This window comes from Cynocephalus volans, chromosome 1, assembly GCF_027409185.1.
Source record: "Cynocephalus volans isolate mCynVol1 chromosome 1, mCynVol1.pri, whole genome shotgun sequence".
NCBI lineage: Eukaryota > Metazoa > Chordata > Mammalia > Dermoptera > Cynocephalidae > Cynocephalus > Cynocephalus volans.
Window position 1 is genome coordinate 162377906 of NC_084460.1, and position 19684 is coordinate 162397589.

Here is a 19684-nt window from a genome sequence, read left to right on the forward strand (position 1 = left end):
AAAATACATCCCTGAAATGCTTCTGCATTCACTTTTTTTTTTCTCAAAATAACTTCTACAGCCAATAGGAGAATAGAAATAAAATTCAGGATATTTGAAACATCTGGTCTTTGTGATCCATTTTCAAATAACAGAAGCAGTGGATTTAAAAGGAATTGCAAGATAAACTGCAAAAACATTTAAAAACCCCGAAAAGATTAGAAGGATATGTCATAGTCTACATATAAAAAGTTATAAGGCACCCTGAAGTATCAATAGTTTTATCCAAATATTGCAGCAGGAAATGTGACTAAATCCTGAGTGATTTCCTTCTTAGAAAAATATCAATGTTCATTAGAAAATTCTTGTTGGTCACTTGCTGATTTCTTTTTGTCACCTAATTGGTGACATTTCTGCCACTTAGTATTTACATACTGTTCCACTCAGTAATGCTGGGTCAGGACTAAAAAGTAAATATAAATGCTGCAAATGCCCTGCACTTTCTAGAACACTTGAGGAAAAAGGGAAAGGGACGTAAGGAAAAAAGAAGAGGAGAGAGAAAGAGGAGAAAGAAAAGAGAAAGGGAGGCTCAAAGAGAAAAGAGGGAGGGAGGGAAGAGAGAAAACAGGATATTTAATGACTAATGATCATTATTTAATGATATTATTTGATAATTCTTATTTAATGAATATTTAATGATTATTAAATGTCCTGAATATTTCTAGTCATTTAAAACATTTTGACTCAAGATATTGCTGGTTTTCTCCAGCAAATGTTTTTATTTTAAGGATGCAGATTTAATTACCCAACATGACTTTTTTGAGGCATGTCCTGAAAAGCCGTGTTGACTGTAGTGCTGAAAGTTATAAAACAACACATAATTTTGTCTAACACGTTATGTATCATTTTAAACAATAGTAACACAGAGATTCAATACATCCTACATTTTCACCATTTCTCTTTTCGAGTAGCTGGAACATGTTGCTAATTTGATAAGCAAGCCCTAGAGGAGCAGATTTGTTGTTTTAAATTAATTTAATCCAGATCTCCATCTAGATTCTTGTCCTTTATTCACTGGCCTTACTTGATGAGCTCTGCCCACTGTAGAGACTATCCATGGAGTCACTGGCTTTGAGGGAGACCTTCTCTGTGTGGGTCCCGATCACAGGGTCACTGTTCCGATGTGGGAGGGCATCTGCCCCATCTTCCTTATCCTTCAGAAAAATATATCAGACGTTACATGCAAAGAGCAGATTTCCATGGAGACGTTTACTGTGTGCATTGACTTAACAAACTAGACATATTTTAGCAATAAAATGTTTAGGAATACATCAGCATAAAATATGAGAGTCATTAATCTTTAGTTCAAGTTCTCACAAAACACAATATATGTGGAAAAATTCCTTAGATGAGACATTACTCACTGTGGAATTCGACTGAAATTATAATGATTTGTTTTTGCAAACTAGGATGAATGACATATCAAGACTATTTAATCAGAAATGTTAGGTGTATTGACATCTATGCTTTATCTGTTAACATACTTTTACTTCTTCTTGTTCTTATTATCTATTTACCACAATTGCTAATTCTTTGAGATCAGATACTACGAGTTTAAACTCTGCATAGTTGTTTCATGTCAGTTTGTACCCTACCAGATCACTAGATATGAATAAAACATGCACACTTTGCAATTCTAAAGCAAAGCTTATCTAAGAAGCTTTACAAATCTCATACAAGCTTGCCACCTAGCCAAGTGAAAAGCAAATCTTGCATAAAATTAGAAAAGACAGACAATTTCAAAACAAATTATATTTCCTTGAAAACATCTCAAGTGTTTTCCATATATAGATAGTTTGGACAAAGCCTATGAATTTCAAAATATTCATTAGAATGTAATTCAATATCCTTCATTTTTGAGCATTTCTAAACATTAATAAAATTCCAGAATATACATATGATTATACTCAGTTTGCTTCTCTACTTTTATCCATTCCCTTATTCACTCAGTCAGTCATTCAACACAAGTTAATGGAATACCTCCTAGATACTAGGCACTGTCCTAGGAACTGGGCATAACGTGGTATATAAAATAACAGGGTCCGTGCTCTATTGAGGTACATTTTAGTGTGCTAGGCTATATGTGTGAACATGTGTGTGTACAGAGTGTTTGGGAAAGTATGTGCTAACAAAATAAGCAAGACAATTTCAGAAAATAATAAGTGCTATGAAGAAAATAAAACCGGGTGAGGTGAAACAATTGCTATCGGGGTTAGAGTTGGAGGAAGGTTGGCTGATTTAGATAGAGTAGCCTACAAAGACCTCTGCCATAAGGTAATATACGCTCTGAAATATTGACTTGAACAATAAGAAAATGTAACTTGTATGAGGCTTTGGAGACGGTTTTCCAAGCAAAAGGAACAGCAAGAGTGGAATAACTAAACTCAGAAATAGCTTGGATAGTGCAGGGGAAAACAATAAGGCCAATGTAGAGAAAGGAGAGTGTTAGTATACAGGTACAGAGAAGTAGACTGGAGCCAGATGACAAAGAGCTGTGTAGACCATGTGTAGTGGCCGTGGAAATTTACAATTTAGATCTCTTGCTGTGGGACCCTTCTTTACTGAAAGTTCCAGTTACTGCTCCTCTGTATTCACCACTGTGTTTGCAAATGACTGAAAAACTGGAGGTATTATTTGAGCCCATTCTGGTGGGACATAGGGCTGCTCTAATGGAAAACTTTGGTTCAAAGATTTCCCCATCAATCTGGCCAGAGCTTTCTCAGAACTGTGTGGAATTCTGAGACTCTCTCTACCTGATTCTCTCCTTCTCCCTCTCATTTACAGATGTCAGACTTGCATTACAGTCTAAAGGTTTTCCATGCCCATTTCTTCTTCCCCTTCCTTATCCTTCACAGGCATTTCCTCCAATAAATCCTTGGTGTTACTATTTCCTTCTGGGAACTATTTCTCAGAGGACTGAAATAAACACACCATAGTAAGGGTGTTGTAAAGACATTGTGAAGTTTTAACCAGGGAGGCAATGTGTCCTGATTTCTTCTCTTTAGAGATCTTTCTGGATTTCTTGTGGAGAATGGATTTTAGGAGGTAAAGAGTAGAAAAAAGGAAAGCAATTAGGTGGTTATTATGGCAATCCAGACAAGAGAGTTTGGTTACTTAGTCTAAAGCAGGAATAGTTTACTTGGATAAATTAGGGGTTTAAGATATTCTTTGGAGTTAGAACCAAGAGAATATGATGATTAACTGGTGTGAGAAGTAAGAGAAATAAGGAATTTAGAATGACGCTTAGGACTTGTATTCTCTCTCTTTCTCTCTCTCTCTCTCTCTGTCCCCCTCCCTCGCTCCCTCCCTCTCTTTCTCCCGCTTCTCTCTCTCTCTTTCTTTTCTTTTTTTCCTTCTTTCCTTTTCTTTCTTTCTGCATCTAGAGTTATGACAGTATTGTCTGTTGCCACTATGAATACTGGACAAGAAACAATTTTTTTGTAGAAGTATAGGGAATCAATAGTTTTGGATATATTAGGTTTCAGATATCTATTGGACATCTAAGTGATAATATCAAATAAGCAACTGATTGTGTACATACAATAAATAAGTGAAGAGGTCAAAGCTAGAGATATTATTATGAAAAGCAAAGTCATGAGACTGGATGAGATCACTTAGGAGGAGAAGGTGGATCGAGTAGAGCATCCAGGACCAAGCCTCAGGAAGACTCAATGTCTACAGGGGTAGTAGAGAAAGCAAAGTGAAGGAAGGAAGCTATGAGGAAGAAAAAAGCCAGGAGCATGTTCAAAGAAACCAACAAAAAAGAATTCCTCACATGTAAGGATTCACCACTTCATCAAATACAGCTGAAAAGTCCTGTAAGAAGGAAGTTACCACTGAATTTGTCAACACAGATGTCACTATTGATTATGACAACTGTTTTAATAGAGTACTAGACACAGACGCTCTATAGAAGTGGTTAAAAAAGAGAACAGGAGTAAGACATATAGTTAAATGGAATAGAATTGAAAGTTAATAAATAAACTTATTTATTTATGATCTAAACATTTAAAACCATATATTTATGGTCAATTCATTTTCAACAAGATGGCCAAGACAATACAACAGAGAAAGAATTGTTTTTTCAACAAACGGTGTTGGGACAACTGGATAGCCACATGCAAAAGAATGAAGTTGGACTCCTCCCAAGCACCATACAGAAAAAATTAATCAAAATGGATTATACACCAAAATTTAGTACCTAAAACTATAAAACTCTTAGAAGAAAACATAGGAGTAAATTTTTGTGACCTTCAGTTAGTAAGGATTTCTTAGATATGATACAAAAAACACAAGTGAAAAAAAAATGGATAATTGCACTACAAAATTATAAACATTTCATTTGTAAACAATATCACCAAGAAAGTGAAAATACAATCCACAGAATGGAAGAAAATATATCATCTTGCAGGTCACAAGTCTGATAAAGAACTTATATCTGGAATATATACAAAATATTTAAAACTCAACAATAAAAAGAAAAATAACCTAACTTACAAATAGGCAAAGGATTTGAATAAACATTTCTCCAGAAAGATATACAAATGGTTAATAAATAAACACATGAAAAGATTCTCAACATCCTTTGTCAATAAGAAAATATAAATCAAAGTCACAGTGAGATTCTATTTAATGTCCACTAGGATGGCTATATTTAAAAAGACAGACAATAACAAGTGTTGAAAAGAATGTGCAGAAATTTGAATCTTCATGTATCACTAATGGGAATGTAAAATTGATGCAGCTGCTTGGGGAAACAGTTTGCCAGTTTCTCAAAATATTAGACATAGAGTTACCATATATCCAAGAGAAATAAAGATTTCCACACAAAATATAGCACACAAATGTTTATAGCAGAATAATTCATAATAGACAAAAAGTGGAAACAACTAAAATGTTTATCAACAGATGACTGGATAAATAAAATGTGTTTAATCTATAAAATGCAATATTATTTGCAATAAAAAGAAATGAATTTCTGATGCTTGCTACAACATAAATGTCGTATTGCTCTTTGTATGCTTAATGTGTGATCTTTCTGAACCTCAGTTTTTTCTATTAAAATGAAAGTAATTATATTTTCTTCCAGTCAACTTCTGGGCATGATAACTAAGAAAGAAAACAGAAGTTTAAGTACTTCATAAAACACCAAGTACTTCTCTCTATGTTTAGAAGAAGAATCCATTGAATATTTTAAGAAAAATTTAATAGAAACATACGAATGATTAAGAGAGTACACTTACCTTTTCCTCAGAAAGGGCTTTGATGTATTTTTTACCCACTTTTTTCTTCATTGTCCATGAGATAGCTCTCATCTTTTTACCCAAACCTCCTCCATTACTTGAAGTTTTATTTTGTTCTCCATTTTCATTTATGGGTTCCCCTTCATGTACCTAGTTTAGAATTAATTTCAAAAGACAAAATAATAAAGCAGTAGAAATGACTGATCTTTAAAAAACATTGTTATAGAGAGGTTTCCAAGTTTGTGGACTTCCTCTTCATTCTGTGTGGCAGCCTCCAAAGTTTCAGTCTGGGCATATTACATATTGCTAAAATTGGCCAGGCCTAATTACTGTGTTACAAACTCAGAAAGTAAAGCTTGTGATATTGAAGGACCTGAGCTTCACATCTGAAATTGAGAATTTTGGCTATTTTTTAATAGCTGTATTGTATAACCATTTTAGTTCTTTTTTTTTTTTTTTTTTTTGAGATGAACAAAATAGAATTAAATACCAGGCATAATGAATGATTGTCTACATAGATGTTTTATTGGAGGCTTTAGAAAGGTTGTAGCATCATCTGTGCTGAATGGACATTAAAACATTCTCTTGCTTCTTGTAGAAATTGAGAGGGCTATGGTTATTTTTAAGAAGTTTGGGAGTTAATTAAACCAACGGAGAATCTGCATTTTTTTTACATCAGCAGGTGATATATATGCTTATTTGCCACATTCTTAAGCAATAGTAAATATGAACTGGTTCCAACCATTAGTACAGAAATCTTCATGTAATTCACATGCTGTACTAATCAAATCTCTTATATGGACTGCTTCTGCCAAGTGCTTATTAAGAATTTTGTTAAGCCAGTGACTTCCCATCTATGTCAGAATAAAACACAAAATGTTTACAGCCTACAAAGCTCTATGACATAACATAAAATAATGTGATACAATATAACTAATATATATTATGTGATATACGTTACATTATATAGAATCAATATGAAATAAAATATCCTCGCTACCTCACCTCTAGTTACTTCTCAGATCTCTCTTGCTCACTAAGGCAATGGTTCTCAAAATGTGGCCCCCGGACCAGCAGCATCAGCATCACTTGGGGACAATTTGTGTTTTAAAAAGCTCTTCAAGTGATTCTGATTCACACTAAAGTTTGAAAACAACTGTGATGAAGGATTGCCAAGCTAGCCCCTTGCTGTTTCTCTTATCAGGTCCTCACCAAGGTTTGTACTTGCTTTTGACATTGGCTTCCCCTAGGTATCCACAAATTTCTTTCTTGAATCATCCAGGTTTCTATTTACATGTCACATAATAGAAGAGAAATTTTCTATCTGTTCATTTTCCACATTTGTTCATACTTCTGGGTTGTTTTTTTTTTACCCCAACTTATTCTTCTTCTAAGCACTAAACATTACTTGATAATATATTTGTTTGTTTATTTGGTTATTGTCTGCTTCTCCATGAGTCTAGAGACCTTATCTGTTTTCTTTATTCTGAATGCTTGCAATGCTTTCAGGCTCCTAACTGATACTCAACATTTTTTGAATAAATAAAACTTCTCAGGTAGAATTTGCAGTAATTTTTTTTCTTGAAGCACATGTTTGGGTTATATAATCTTAAAACCTCAGATTTGCAATAAAGGAAACTGGAAGGGAGGGTCATCTAGTTCAGCTCTGCCCACCATCCTGAAAGGTGGACAGCCAGGAATTCACTGAATATAGAAAATGATGGGAAGTGTCTCTTTAGTGAATTTAAATATTTTAATAGGATAGTTTAACCACATGGTTAATATCATTATTAACCAATATTATGTTTTGCTTCATATCTTACCCCAAATTGTCTATGATAAGTATGAATGGACGGCCAATTTAAGCCCTCATTGCACTTTATTAATTTCTGCATTCAAAGTTATAAAGGCAAAGATTCTTTGCTTAATTCAAAAGCCCTTAATAAAATATAATTTGGAAGCACTTTAAAATTTTAAAGTTAGCCTTTTTCTTCTCTCTCCTCTGTACTTAAACTTTCTCTGTGTTTATGTAAAATTATTTTATCAACTAAAACAGGTAAAAAGTATATTATATTATTACTACTGGTGTTAACTTACCATGAGCTAAGCTGCAAAAAAAGTACCACAAGTATTCTTCAGGTTTTTCTATCATTATTTAGAGAAACTTCAAAGAAACTGTCTCCATATATATGTTTTTTTTATTTTAACTTCTCAATATACATGGTAGTTGATTTTTGTGACCCTTGACCCATTCCTCTTTCCCTCCCTCTTCCCTCTCCCCCACATTATGTCTGTTCACTTGTCTTAAGAAGTTCAAGGAATTGTTGATATATTTTGAATTTTAAATTTTTCCTGTGGCTCTTCTCCATAGCCTGAATCACATTTTTATTTCGATATTTGCTTATGGTTTTGTTGTTGTTGTCATCTTTTTAAGATTTGTCTCTTCCACTAGACTCCAGGTTTTACAAAGGAAGGATTTTCATCTGTATTACAGCAGTACTTTCTGAGTGCCTAATGGAAATCTTGTCATAAAGTAGGTATTTGTTGAATGAAGGAATGAAGGAATGAATAAATGAGTGAAGTCTGGATTTCTGAAAAATATGCAAACTACTTTATCAGGTTCACTGAATTTTTTTTACAAATTACTAGGTCGCCATTATTAATCAATGAACCTGAATGAGCCTGAGCTACTTTTATAAGTTAAACTCTAGAATTATAAACTAAATAATAGTTGAATATAGCTATGTATGATTATGGAGAGCTAAAGGTTTATACAAGACATCAACTGAAAATAAAATTATGTAAGGCTTCTTTACATATATATATACACACAATATATATAATATATATTGTAAATATTACCTTGTATTACTTATAATTGTATAAATGTTTATAAGCCATATTGCTATATACAAGTTCATCCATAAGCATGCATATATAAATACATAGATGATAAAAAGAGATATGTAATATATATAGATTGATAAAAGGGGATTATATTATACATGCACACATGCACATGTGTTTATTAATGAAGATATTTATAGTAATAATAGATGTAATTTTATTTCTATTTGTTTTGTCTAGGATATCCATTACTGAAATAAAAATATTTTAAAATATTATAGATAGATTTATCTGAAGATAAACGTAAGATCTATAACCTAGTGATCTAAAAAGAATGTATCACCTATGAGGTTGCTGAATCAGATCCAGTGATAAACATGTGTTTTCAATTTTCTCATTATACATCTCTCCTCTCTATTATTTTATTACCTGTTGTACCTTTCATTAATCACTTATGACAGATGGCCCCTAGTTTGTGAGATAGTATGACAAACTTTGGAGTCAGAAAGGAGGTTCTACCTTTGTCATTTATTAACTCTGTAACTTAGAAGTAATTTTACTCAATGAAGCAAGCATATTTCTTCAACAGTAAAATAGAAATACTAATAGTTCCTATGTTATAGATAGGTAAAGTATTTAGCATTGTGCTTACTTCATGGTAAGGGCTCAATTAAATGTAGATATTATTGGTGTTGTTATTATTATCTAAACTTAATTTTATAGGAAGCTTTTCTTAAGCTACATGTAAAGTGTTTATGGTTTATAAATGTGTATGTAATGGGCACCAATGAGACATTCCAGTGTACATGGTATAAGCATGAGAGTACAACTGAGTAGCCATATGCTCTCCTTAGCAAACTTACATTTAAGCAACTTAATCATTTCCTAATTTAAAGGAATTACAATTTCCATTAAATTATATATATATATACACACACACACAGATGGTTTTATGGTAGAAATACTCAGGAAATTTGGAATTGTGGGTGTTACTTTGAATTGTAACTATCTTCTCAAATTCATGTTCTGCCTCCTCAAATATCTATTAGGCTTCTTAGATAGCTTTTTGCTCCTAATATCCAGCATGGTACTAAATAATTGTTCATTTATCACAAAAATATATGCAAGACTATGATTTGAAAATATACTTATTTTTCTTACTGTACTTTGCATAAGTGATATTGTCTTCATAATTTTTTAATAATGTGCTTGTGTAGCATTCATAAAAATGGAGTGAAATACTAACCTCAGTCGAATCATCTGCTTTTGATATAGAATTATTCCGAAAACGATCAAAATTCCCGAAACTACTGCTGCGCTATAAAATAGGAAAGGAAAAGGAAAACTTAGGATTTATGATTTTCACTGCTAAAACTGATAAATATATTACACTATAATTTAATAATCACTGTTTCTTGCAAATACAGGCTTTAAAAATCTCTTCTCCTGAATATTCAAAGGCTTTGAATGTATAACCAGTGCTAACGTTTTTATATGTACAGCTGATAAAATGTCTTTGTATGTTTTATGCTACAATATTGTGTACATTGGAGATAATCTTGGTTAAATTATTTTTAACTTACTTTTGCTCTTGGGAGTGGCAGCTGAAGAATCTATGAATTTTAAACTGAGGCTTCCTGAAATGAACTAACACCTAACTTATGTCCATAACGTAATAGCATGTAGTACTAACAAACCAACCAAACAAACAATAAGCAAATAACAACAAAATGAAACAACAAACGAAAGCAAGCATCTTAGTAGATCCACCATTAATCCTAATAAAGATAAAGTTTGTGAAAACCAAAAATGAAAACATACTCATTTCCTATTACTAACTCTTGATAATTTGAAATTCTGTGTTGGATATCAGAAAGAGAAGGTACACACATAGACCTATTAATGAATTGAAAACAACATTTAGGCAGGTGCGGTCTAAGACTGAGAGTAAAACTGAATTTTTCCACATTTAACATGGAATTACAGTGAGATCTCTGGGTCAATTTCATTCACCAGTTTTGAGAAAAAGCTCAATACGTTAATAGAAGACTGTTCCTTTGGATTCTTTTCGCTTACAAAGTTAAATATTTATTCTTATGCAACTCATTCTAGGCAGGTAATTATAACTCCAGATATGCTACAAAGTAAAGAGTTCTCTTAAACACATTTCAAAATTCTTTAGTCTCACTGGGTCAAAAAATTATTTCCTTACTATTTAATTTTATGCAGTGCTTGGGATGGTGGATATCTAATATTGTTCTTTGTGTACCCATAAATCCCAACAATATTTCCTATCATAAGAACTTTATCTCATTTCAAGCTTATCATATATTAAAAATAACCTAGTAATACTGAAAAATAGCCAGATAATTTGAAAAATTAATAATGAGAGTCAATATTATCTATGAAGACTTGTATTGTCCTTTCAGAATCACAGCCCATTTTATTCATCAGCTTCAAAATTTCCTAGTCCTTAAAAACGTTCATACACATGTCTCTCCACCAGCTGTCTTTAAACTTTTTGTTTCACTTTTAAATGAGCTGAAACAAACATATCCTGACATGTGACAAGGGGTTAGCTTGATAGGCAGTGTGATACAGAATATTGCCCTAAGGATGATGGCTGTGTTAGACACAATTAATGCCTTTTGCTGACTTCCCACCTCTGCTGAACAAGCCCTTCAGCTAGTGGTGAGAAGAGAGGAAGAGAAGGACTGAAGTTAAGAACCACACTGGAAAATACAAAGTCTTCTCATGCAGTGCTTACTAACCTAGAGTGACGTTCCAGGGCGTTAATCATTCCATCTTGCCCAGCAGGTGTTTCCATCAGACCATCATTGCACAGAAATCACAGAAGGGAATTGAGTGTATTGTTGTCCTACTTATAAACAGTCTGAACACAGGGAAATCTATTACTCTTTTATATACTTAAAACATTCTTATGGCCTATTGGAGCCTATGCTTAGGGCAACTTTGTAGCCTACATCCAGCCTGCCCCCTCCCTGTCAAATATTAATGAGAGTTACAGTATGATTTCCAGTACTGGATAATGGGTCCTGTTGCACAGGAGGGCATAGAATAGACTCACTTCAGCATTTCTCTACACTATCTTCTTCCATTAAGTAATCAATAGTCACCACCTTTTAAAATTAATTCTTCCCCCATTATATCAATAAAGAAAAGAAGATTGGAGAGTAGTGGTTTAAGGATACAAGACTATTACTTTGGGTTTTGTCAGTCATCTCATTGCTAATTGCCCAACAGCTTTAAGCCAGAGGAGTATATCAATTCATGCTAAGACACCCTTAAGAAGCAAATCTATTTAAAAGGACATTTTAAATATTTTATTGTTCCCTAGGCTAAAATTTAGTGACTTTCTGAGATAGTTTTATAATATATAGGTTATAGCTTATGATGAAAAGGGGCTAATTCTAGTATAAGGTATGGATGATTAACAAATTTGTAATTTCTACTCTTGTCAAGTTTTTTGATGAAAACATGAGTCACGTGGAAGCAAAGCCTGTTTTCTACATAATAACTCTTAATAAATGAGAATGCGTTTGGATATTGATAATTTTGCATTGTATAATTGTAATTATTAAATTTAGCAAATATTATCTTGTGACAGAAGCTTCTATCAAGACAGAGCTGTCATATAGACACATAGCTATCAACAGGAAGAGTAGCTTACATAAAAACGTAATTCATATCTTAGATAATTCCTTGTTTTTATTGACATTAGTTCATATTTAGTCTTTTAACTTTATATAACTGTATACAGCCTTTCGTTATGTGCAATTAGAAATACACTTGTAAAATGGCACAACACTTTTGGAGGGAGACTTGGCAATATCTAGAAAAAGCACATATGTATTTGTCTTTTGTCCCAGCAATTCCATTTCTAGATGTCTATACCAGCAATACACTTGGATCTGAATTGATCTTCACAACCACATTCATTGTGGCATTTTTGTATTATCAAAAACTGAAAAACCCAATATTCATCAAGAGGGTACTGATTAAATAACAATATGGTAAATCCACACAATGGAAATGTATGTAGGTGTAAAAATTGAAATATGTCTTTTTAATGCAATGGAATGATCTCTAGGATATAGTGTAAGTGAGAAAAGCAAAATGGAGAAAAGTGTATGCAGTGGGCTACCATCTGTAAGTGTGTAAGTATATGTTGTGTTTGTTTTAATACAGGCAAATATGTATTTTCCTGCCTCAATATATAAGGCAAAATAAACAGAGTGAAGGGAACAGGAAAGAAAATAGACTTCTCTGAATACACCTTGTTTTGTAGATTTGACTTTAAAACCCCGTGAATATCTTACATAATTATAAACAAAATAAATCAAAATAAAATAACAATTTCTAGAAAATCAAAATTAAAATGAAGCAAAAGAACAAAATTTTGATATCGTATTGGTGGCTTAAAAGAGAGGAATTATTTTAAGCAATTTTAAAACACAGTGATTTGTCTGTGCATACATAGTGGGATATATTGTAAGGACAAAAAATAATGGCAAGCTAAATCAACCCATTTTTAATAATCATATTGTTATTAATAATATTGATATATATATATAAATATATATGTTGAATGACAATGAAATGGTAATGATATTAATGACATTTTCTCAGTATACCAGAAAATCAATGCAAATACAAAATCAAATGCTTAAATAAAACCTTGTAATCTTAAATCTCAATTAGAATTATTATTTTGCAAACCCCTAATGCAATACGGGATCAATGATCATCAATGGCCACTAAAATCACAAAGAGAGACAACCAGAATATGTGCTTTGTAATAAAAGCACCTAATACCACTAATGAAATGTTCTTTAAAAAGAAAGAAATAACTAACTAAATAAATCACACCAACCTTTTGTATCTATCAGATTTCAGAAAATACAGAGACAAAGGAGCATGTTAAATGACACCAAAAGAATGCAGTCAATCAGAAAAAAATTCAGACAAAAAGAAACTACAAGACAAATAACCTGGTTTCTTATATTAATCAATACAAAGAAATAAAAGAGGTGAAGGAAAGTATAAATTAAGAGCCTTTAATAATCAACCGAATACAATCCATGAATCTCATTTAGATATAGATCAAATAAGCCACTGTAACAAAAACATCCAAGAGACGACTGAGGAAATTTTGAAAATGAATAGCTATTTGATGATAGTAAGGAAATATTGTTATTTTTTATTTGTAATTCAAAATAATCTAGAGAGGGGCAGCAAGTGTGGGGGCATAAAGAAGAAACACAATTGCCTATTATTTAATGATTAGCTGGGTGGTGAATATATGGGGTAGATTACTTTCTAACTTTACATATACTTAAAATTTCTTCTAATAAAATATTGGGTTTATACACACACACATACACACACACACACACACACCTATATAATATCTAAAAAATAACATAAGGAATTAACATTCTCATAACTTTATTAAGAAACCAATTTGTAAAAATATAGTATTGCTTAGATTATAGTTGTTTGGAAGTACCAGACATTGAAGGAGAAAATAAAATTTTGTTTTCTAAATTCATTTTAGTACAATTAGCTTTCTGATATAAACGTATTTTTGGATTGCCTTGTTGAACACTGTCTGTGATCACATAATGCAGATTATCTTCTTCCACATAGTCCACTTGACTTCCACAAATAGAGTGCTAAGCAAGTGTCAACTGGGGTGTTTGAACATATTTGTATATGTGTTCCTATATAATGAAATGAATAATATAAAAGAACATAAGAGGATTTATTTTTTATCATTCACATCTCTCCTCTACTTTTGCATAACAATTCTAATAATTACTGAATGTCATTTAATGATATCATGGGTTAGGGTCCTTAGAAATCACCTAGTCCTTCTCAATGAAGACTTGCTGTCCTCAAAGCAACTTGCTGTCTGAGCAGGACGGAAAGTGGCAAAGTTAGCTTGATAGAAAGAAAGAAACTAAGATTTCCTGGAACAGTGATCAGCCTGCATTTACAAAATGAAGGAGAATTAGGGAGTTTCTTTTCAGAAATGTGAATCAAGCTTTTCACCCAAACCAGAAGAAACTGATCCTTATTTTGTTTCTTAACCAGCCACCAACTTTTGGGGTCTTTGGATAAAATCTCATCTCCAGCTTGACTTAATATTTGGGTAAGGTACTGATGGAAAAGTCTCACAGTCTATTTCAAAGAAAAAAATTGCATATGTGAGTCAGACATTCTGCAGTATTTTGAAATATACTAGCAAATTAAAAATCATGCATACTCTGCCAATGAATTCTCACATCTTCTAAATATTGCACATAGAGTAATAACCTCTTGAAGATCAGAATGCTGTTTCAGTACACCTCTTTATGAATATTCTATTATAATAAAATGCTAAATTTCAATAAGCTTGTCAGCCTTTATCCAAAGGCATTCAAGGATTTAATTGTTCTAACTAGCTCAGGTGCTGAGATATTTTGGAGAGTGAGAAGCAAATTTAACTCACTTAAAATAATCTGTTAGGATTGACTCACTGTTAAATAATTACACTATCATGTGGTGCCAATGGAAGACAGTTGTATGGGGTGTCAGGGAACCAAAGGCTAAAAGACAACCATCGCTGTAAAAACTTGGATGAAGGCAACCCAAAAAGCTCAAACATTTATCAATGCACCTCTTGAACTCTAAGAACAAAAGCTTATCTACTCAAACTCTCTGGTTGAGTATCTTTTGTATCAACTGCAAAATATCTAAAGGAAGTGCAAATTCTGACTCCACTGTAGTTCTTTAAAGCTTTGTCAGAATTTCCATGCTAAAGCTTTACTTTCAGAAGTTGATGTTGCCACTAGAAATGTTTTTTGGCAAGTTGAAACTGCCTCACAGATTACCCAAAGGAAAAAAACTAGAACTAAAAAAAAAGAAAAAAGAAAATCAATGCAGAATGATCCATAGCCTGTAAAGTGGTTATTTATGTCAGCCTATTTAGTGTAACAAAAGAAGTTTTATGAGTAAAACAGATTCAAATATTTGAAATTCTCAATTGTACGTCTGCATAATTTACAACCATAGCTCTTTACTTACATTGCATTCATAGTGTAAGTCATGCTACACTTTTAGGAACTGAAAAGAAATTATGATCTGCTATTTAGCTGAAAGGAATTCTCAAATAATATTTTGATATGTTTTAAATATCTATTTTTTCAAGTAAAAAGCATATTGAGACAAAACTTCAGTCACTTAATATCACCAATTCTTAAAAAAAAACCTATAGAATAAAAAAAAAAATGAAAAGCTTTAAAAAATGTGACCATGATCATGCTAGCCTGAACTGCTCAGCTTCTTGTTTTCCCTACCATAACACTTCTGTGTGGCCCACTCACTCCTACATTGTTGTTTTATCGCATGCTTTCTGTTCCTTCTCTCTTTTTCTCTAAATACCAAACAAGTACACTAACTGGTTCCTCTTGATCCTCTTGGAATTCTTTCATTATGCCAACACTTCCTTTAAATCTTCAAGAATTTCTCCAGAGAACCCACTTTTATAGCTGCTCTAGCCCATAGTCATTCTCCACCTGCCTTTAGGTTGGGGATCTGTTTTGGCCCTACCTCTGAACCCTCCACCTAAACTGTTGGAAAAGTGTATTTGCTCACTGCTTTGTTTGAGGAGTTTGGACACATAATGCAAAATTTAATGCATCACAAACATGCATTCTTCCAGCCTCCACAACTGCTTAGTTCTTTCTCCAAATCTTTTTTGTAGGCATTTAAAAAAATTACTTCTACTCAAATATATGCTAATTTCTGAACCAATACAACAACTTTCAGCTCTTTTGTCCTCAAATTTTTGACCCTTCAATCTTCAATCTTCTAACATCACACCACTGGACTAATTTTCCTAAAGTAAGAGTTCTCATCATTTCATTCTTCTTCTCAAAATATAAAGCTTGCTGCAATGTTGCTATGATGGTTACTGAGAGCTTGCTATGAACCAAGCTCCATGCCAAGCTATTTAGCTATATTTTATTAAATAAACCCAGTCCCCCCCTGAGTTAGGTATTAATTTCTCCAATTTATAGATGAGGAGAACTGGGGCTCATAGTGTTTAAGTAGCTCTTCCTTAGTCAACAAAATAGAGCTCAAACTCAGTATGCAGTACATTCATGATTCCCTATGGTTTCAAGCAACATTAGTCAGTCTGACTTAGCTGAATTTCTGATACTTCTTGCTGGCCAGTATGGACACACTCATCGATATCTCTATTCTGTTACTCATGCTATTTTCTTTCAAGAAATGTCAGTCCTCTTTTCTTCCACCTACTCAAACCCAGCCCATTCTTCAGGGGCAGGATCAAGTCCCACCTTCCCTGTGAAATCATTCGCTGATACCGTATTAGCACATTTTGGCACATGTTCGTTGCCCTGCTCTTAAGTCCTGTAGCATTTATAGGGAAAAATCCTACAGTTGGGAGTCTTGAGGAAAGCCACAGCAGATAAGTACCACAAAAATCATACATTAAACTGTTACACAAAAGTAAATTATAACTTGATCATATTACAACCAATGAAAATAATTTCCTGATGTTTACTTAAAGACCATAAGGTTTTGTGCCATGCAATTCAATGTAAATATACTAAGTGGCTTCTATGGCTAAACTTTGTACGTGTGGTTAGGACTGTCTGTATGAATAAGTTGGAAATTTATCCTGGGAAAATTTATACTCTATTAGTGCCATTGATCAAAACATTTCAATACAGAAGAGCTAAATAGAGCCATGTTCAAATGAAAGATACACAAATACAGAAGCAATTCCTATAGGCAGATTTTATCTATACACAAAATAAATGAAGTTAAAATGTCAATTTGGAAATTTGTATTTACTCATTTTTTGTACCTACTACTTAGTGAATGAAAGGCATTTTGTGTGCATATGCATATAACTATACTATTTATAGTTAGTTTAATGGTACATTAAATGATCACAGATTTTGGAAATGAAATCAGCTGAAATGGATACAATTTGAATTTGACTGTCTTTCAAAATTATTTACTCTAAGGGATTGTGTAATTGTTGAATGAGAGACTTTTTAGAAATCACCAAATCCAAAGAAGGTGATGCCAAAATTATGATAAAGTAACAAAAAGATGGTGAAACATACACTGTATATAAAAAGGATCACTGATGACAAAAATATGTCTAATATTTAATGTAATCCTCTCCCAGACTTTTGAGGGAGAGAAACACTATCTCTAGTGAACATAATTGTTTTGGTCACTAGAAATGTGTTTTGTATTTGGTAAAGGAATATTTCACTAGGATTTTCCACTGTCTGGATGATCTGTCTCTTGAAACCAAAATTGGCAAGAAATTTTCAATTCTTGCACCAGCATGGATTATCTTTTAGAAGCTTCATGGAGAGCTGTGTTGAGAAAGATTCTGAAGCCACTTTCAAGCTTGGAGTTAAAGAGGTCATGATTTATCATGTTCAAATGGTTACAGAAGATAGTGGGTATTTGGGGGAAAGTGGTCAGGAGAGGAATGAAGAATTACAGCTAACATGTTTTGTATATTTGCCACCCCCGCTTTAAGATAAGTAATTTCCCTGAGCAAATTTTACGTTACTGATTTTGTTTTCTAGATACCTTGATACAGGAAAGGTGGACCAAGGATAAATGATTAAAATTTCCAATTATAAACACAACAGGGCTTACTACATTAACCATAATCTTAAATACCAAATTTATTCTGGTTTTCTTAGTAAGTGCCTGATTTTTCTATTTGTTCTACTATTAATGAAATTATATCACATGTATCATATACAGTATCATTCATCAAAAGACAAACTATTAAAAATATAAAAGAGAATGTATGCCTATTCAATTTTATCATCAAAGGGGTTTACAAAAACAAGAGAAACTTATGATCAGCTAAGTTAAATTGAATAATCTCAGCATCTTAGATGTAAGCCTTTTTTTTCTTTTCAATAATCAGAGAGAGAAAAAGTCTTGAAAATGTTTCATTATATAACATGATGGAAGAATGTACAGTACTTTTAAGCCTGCTGAAACACTTTTTAACATATTTAATAGTTGAATAGGTTAACTGAAACTTTAGTTTCCTGAAAAATTTCCTAACAAGTTTACCAGTCACATGTTTATACCACAAGATCCAGTCACTCTAGTTTTAAAAATAAAATGAAATTACCACAAACAGGTAACCATTCATGGTACCCATAACTTTGAAATCATGGTTAAATAAAGATGTGAAACTTAAGTTGGGGAAATAGAATCCAAACTTGCCCATCAGATTCTCTGGAACAAAACTCCCTGTTACTTCTGTTAGTCTTAAATGCCCTCTGCATTCACCTGGCCTCTGAGTACATAATAACCTTTCTAATGGTCTCCCCAAAGGATATTTTAGTCATGCAGTGATCTCCTTGAACACAAGTAATGACAAACAATAAGCTAATTCTTAAAAAAGATTTTTTAAGTCATTTTTACTACTTTTAAATGAGTGTGTTTGATGCATGATTTTGGTCTCCCTGATTAATGGTCACCGCCAGCCCAGCTTCTGGAGTTGTAATGTTCTGTGAGCTTCCCTCCAGCAGAGCTCGACCATTAATCCAGTGGCATATGTCAGCTCAGCAGAGCAAGGTCACTCTTCTGCTTCAAGGGGAACCTTTTTAGAAATAATAAAACTGACAGAAAGTTCTTTTTTGCATGCTTTATACCACCTGAGGTTGAGTGCTGCAGTTAATATCATAAAGCTTATAAACATTCCCATCTCAGGCAGCACCCGCTGCCACTAGGCTTAGGAATTTAAACGTTTTTTCTTAGTAAGAACAGACATGTTTATGTGGGGCAAATATATGATGTGTAATCCCAAACAGGAAAAGAAAGGGGAGATAAAAATTGTAGTAAGCTTATGTTAGGATATTTGGAAGAGACAATTGGGTTCTATAACTTCCTCATTGTCGATTACATTTATTTTCCTTTCAGCAAATTTGGATTTGGCTATATGTCCACCTATTGAGGGTTAATAATAGTGTTGAAATGTAATAGTAGTGGCAGAAATGAATTCAGTTTATGGTAATTCCTTGGCCTACAATGTGATGTCTCATAACTATAGGACATTTACCTTTGAAGGAACTGAATTTTTAAAATTATAGGCAAACATTGTTTCATTAGTAATGGCTGCATTAAAATTGATAAATAGTTACAGAAAGATACTCATAATCTTAAAGTAATTTAAGATTTGTAGCTATAACCATGTAAAATATTCAGGAAAAAACCAGAAAATTTCAATTTTCTCTTTTTAACCGAATATCTAAACTAAAACATTATTTACTATATATTTTAAAATAGAATTTGATACAAGGTGAATCTGCCTTAAATCTTATTTCAGGAATTTAAGCTACTAAAATTATGAAAGATATTTAAAAGAACTTCATTATTTACTTGTCCTTATTTTATTTATACAGAGAAAATGTATCTGGAAGTGAGGCCAGTTGGAAACTCAGGTCAATCCTCCTAGGAAGCCAATACCTTGG

At 32.8% G+C, this 19684-nt stretch overlaps 1 protein-coding gene across 2 annotated transcripts in view; it reads right to left on the reverse strand.

Moving 5' to 3' along the window:
- SAMSN1 (SAM domain, SH3 domain and nuclear localization signals 1) overlaps positions 1-19684 on the reverse strand; it is a 139391-nt gene that overhangs the window by 19349 nt on the left and 100358 nt on the right. For both annotated transcript variants that reach the window (XM_063075979.1, XM_063075989.1), the window contains 3 exons: positions 9376-9447; positions 5283-5432; positions 1064-1193 (listed from right to left, as the gene is read on the reverse strand). In XM_063075979.1, the coding sequence (XP_062932049.1) occupies positions 1064-1193; positions 5283-5432; positions 9376-9447 (352 nt within the window). The remainder of the gene's footprint in view (positions 1-1063; positions 1194-5282; positions 5433-9375; positions 9448-19684) is intronic.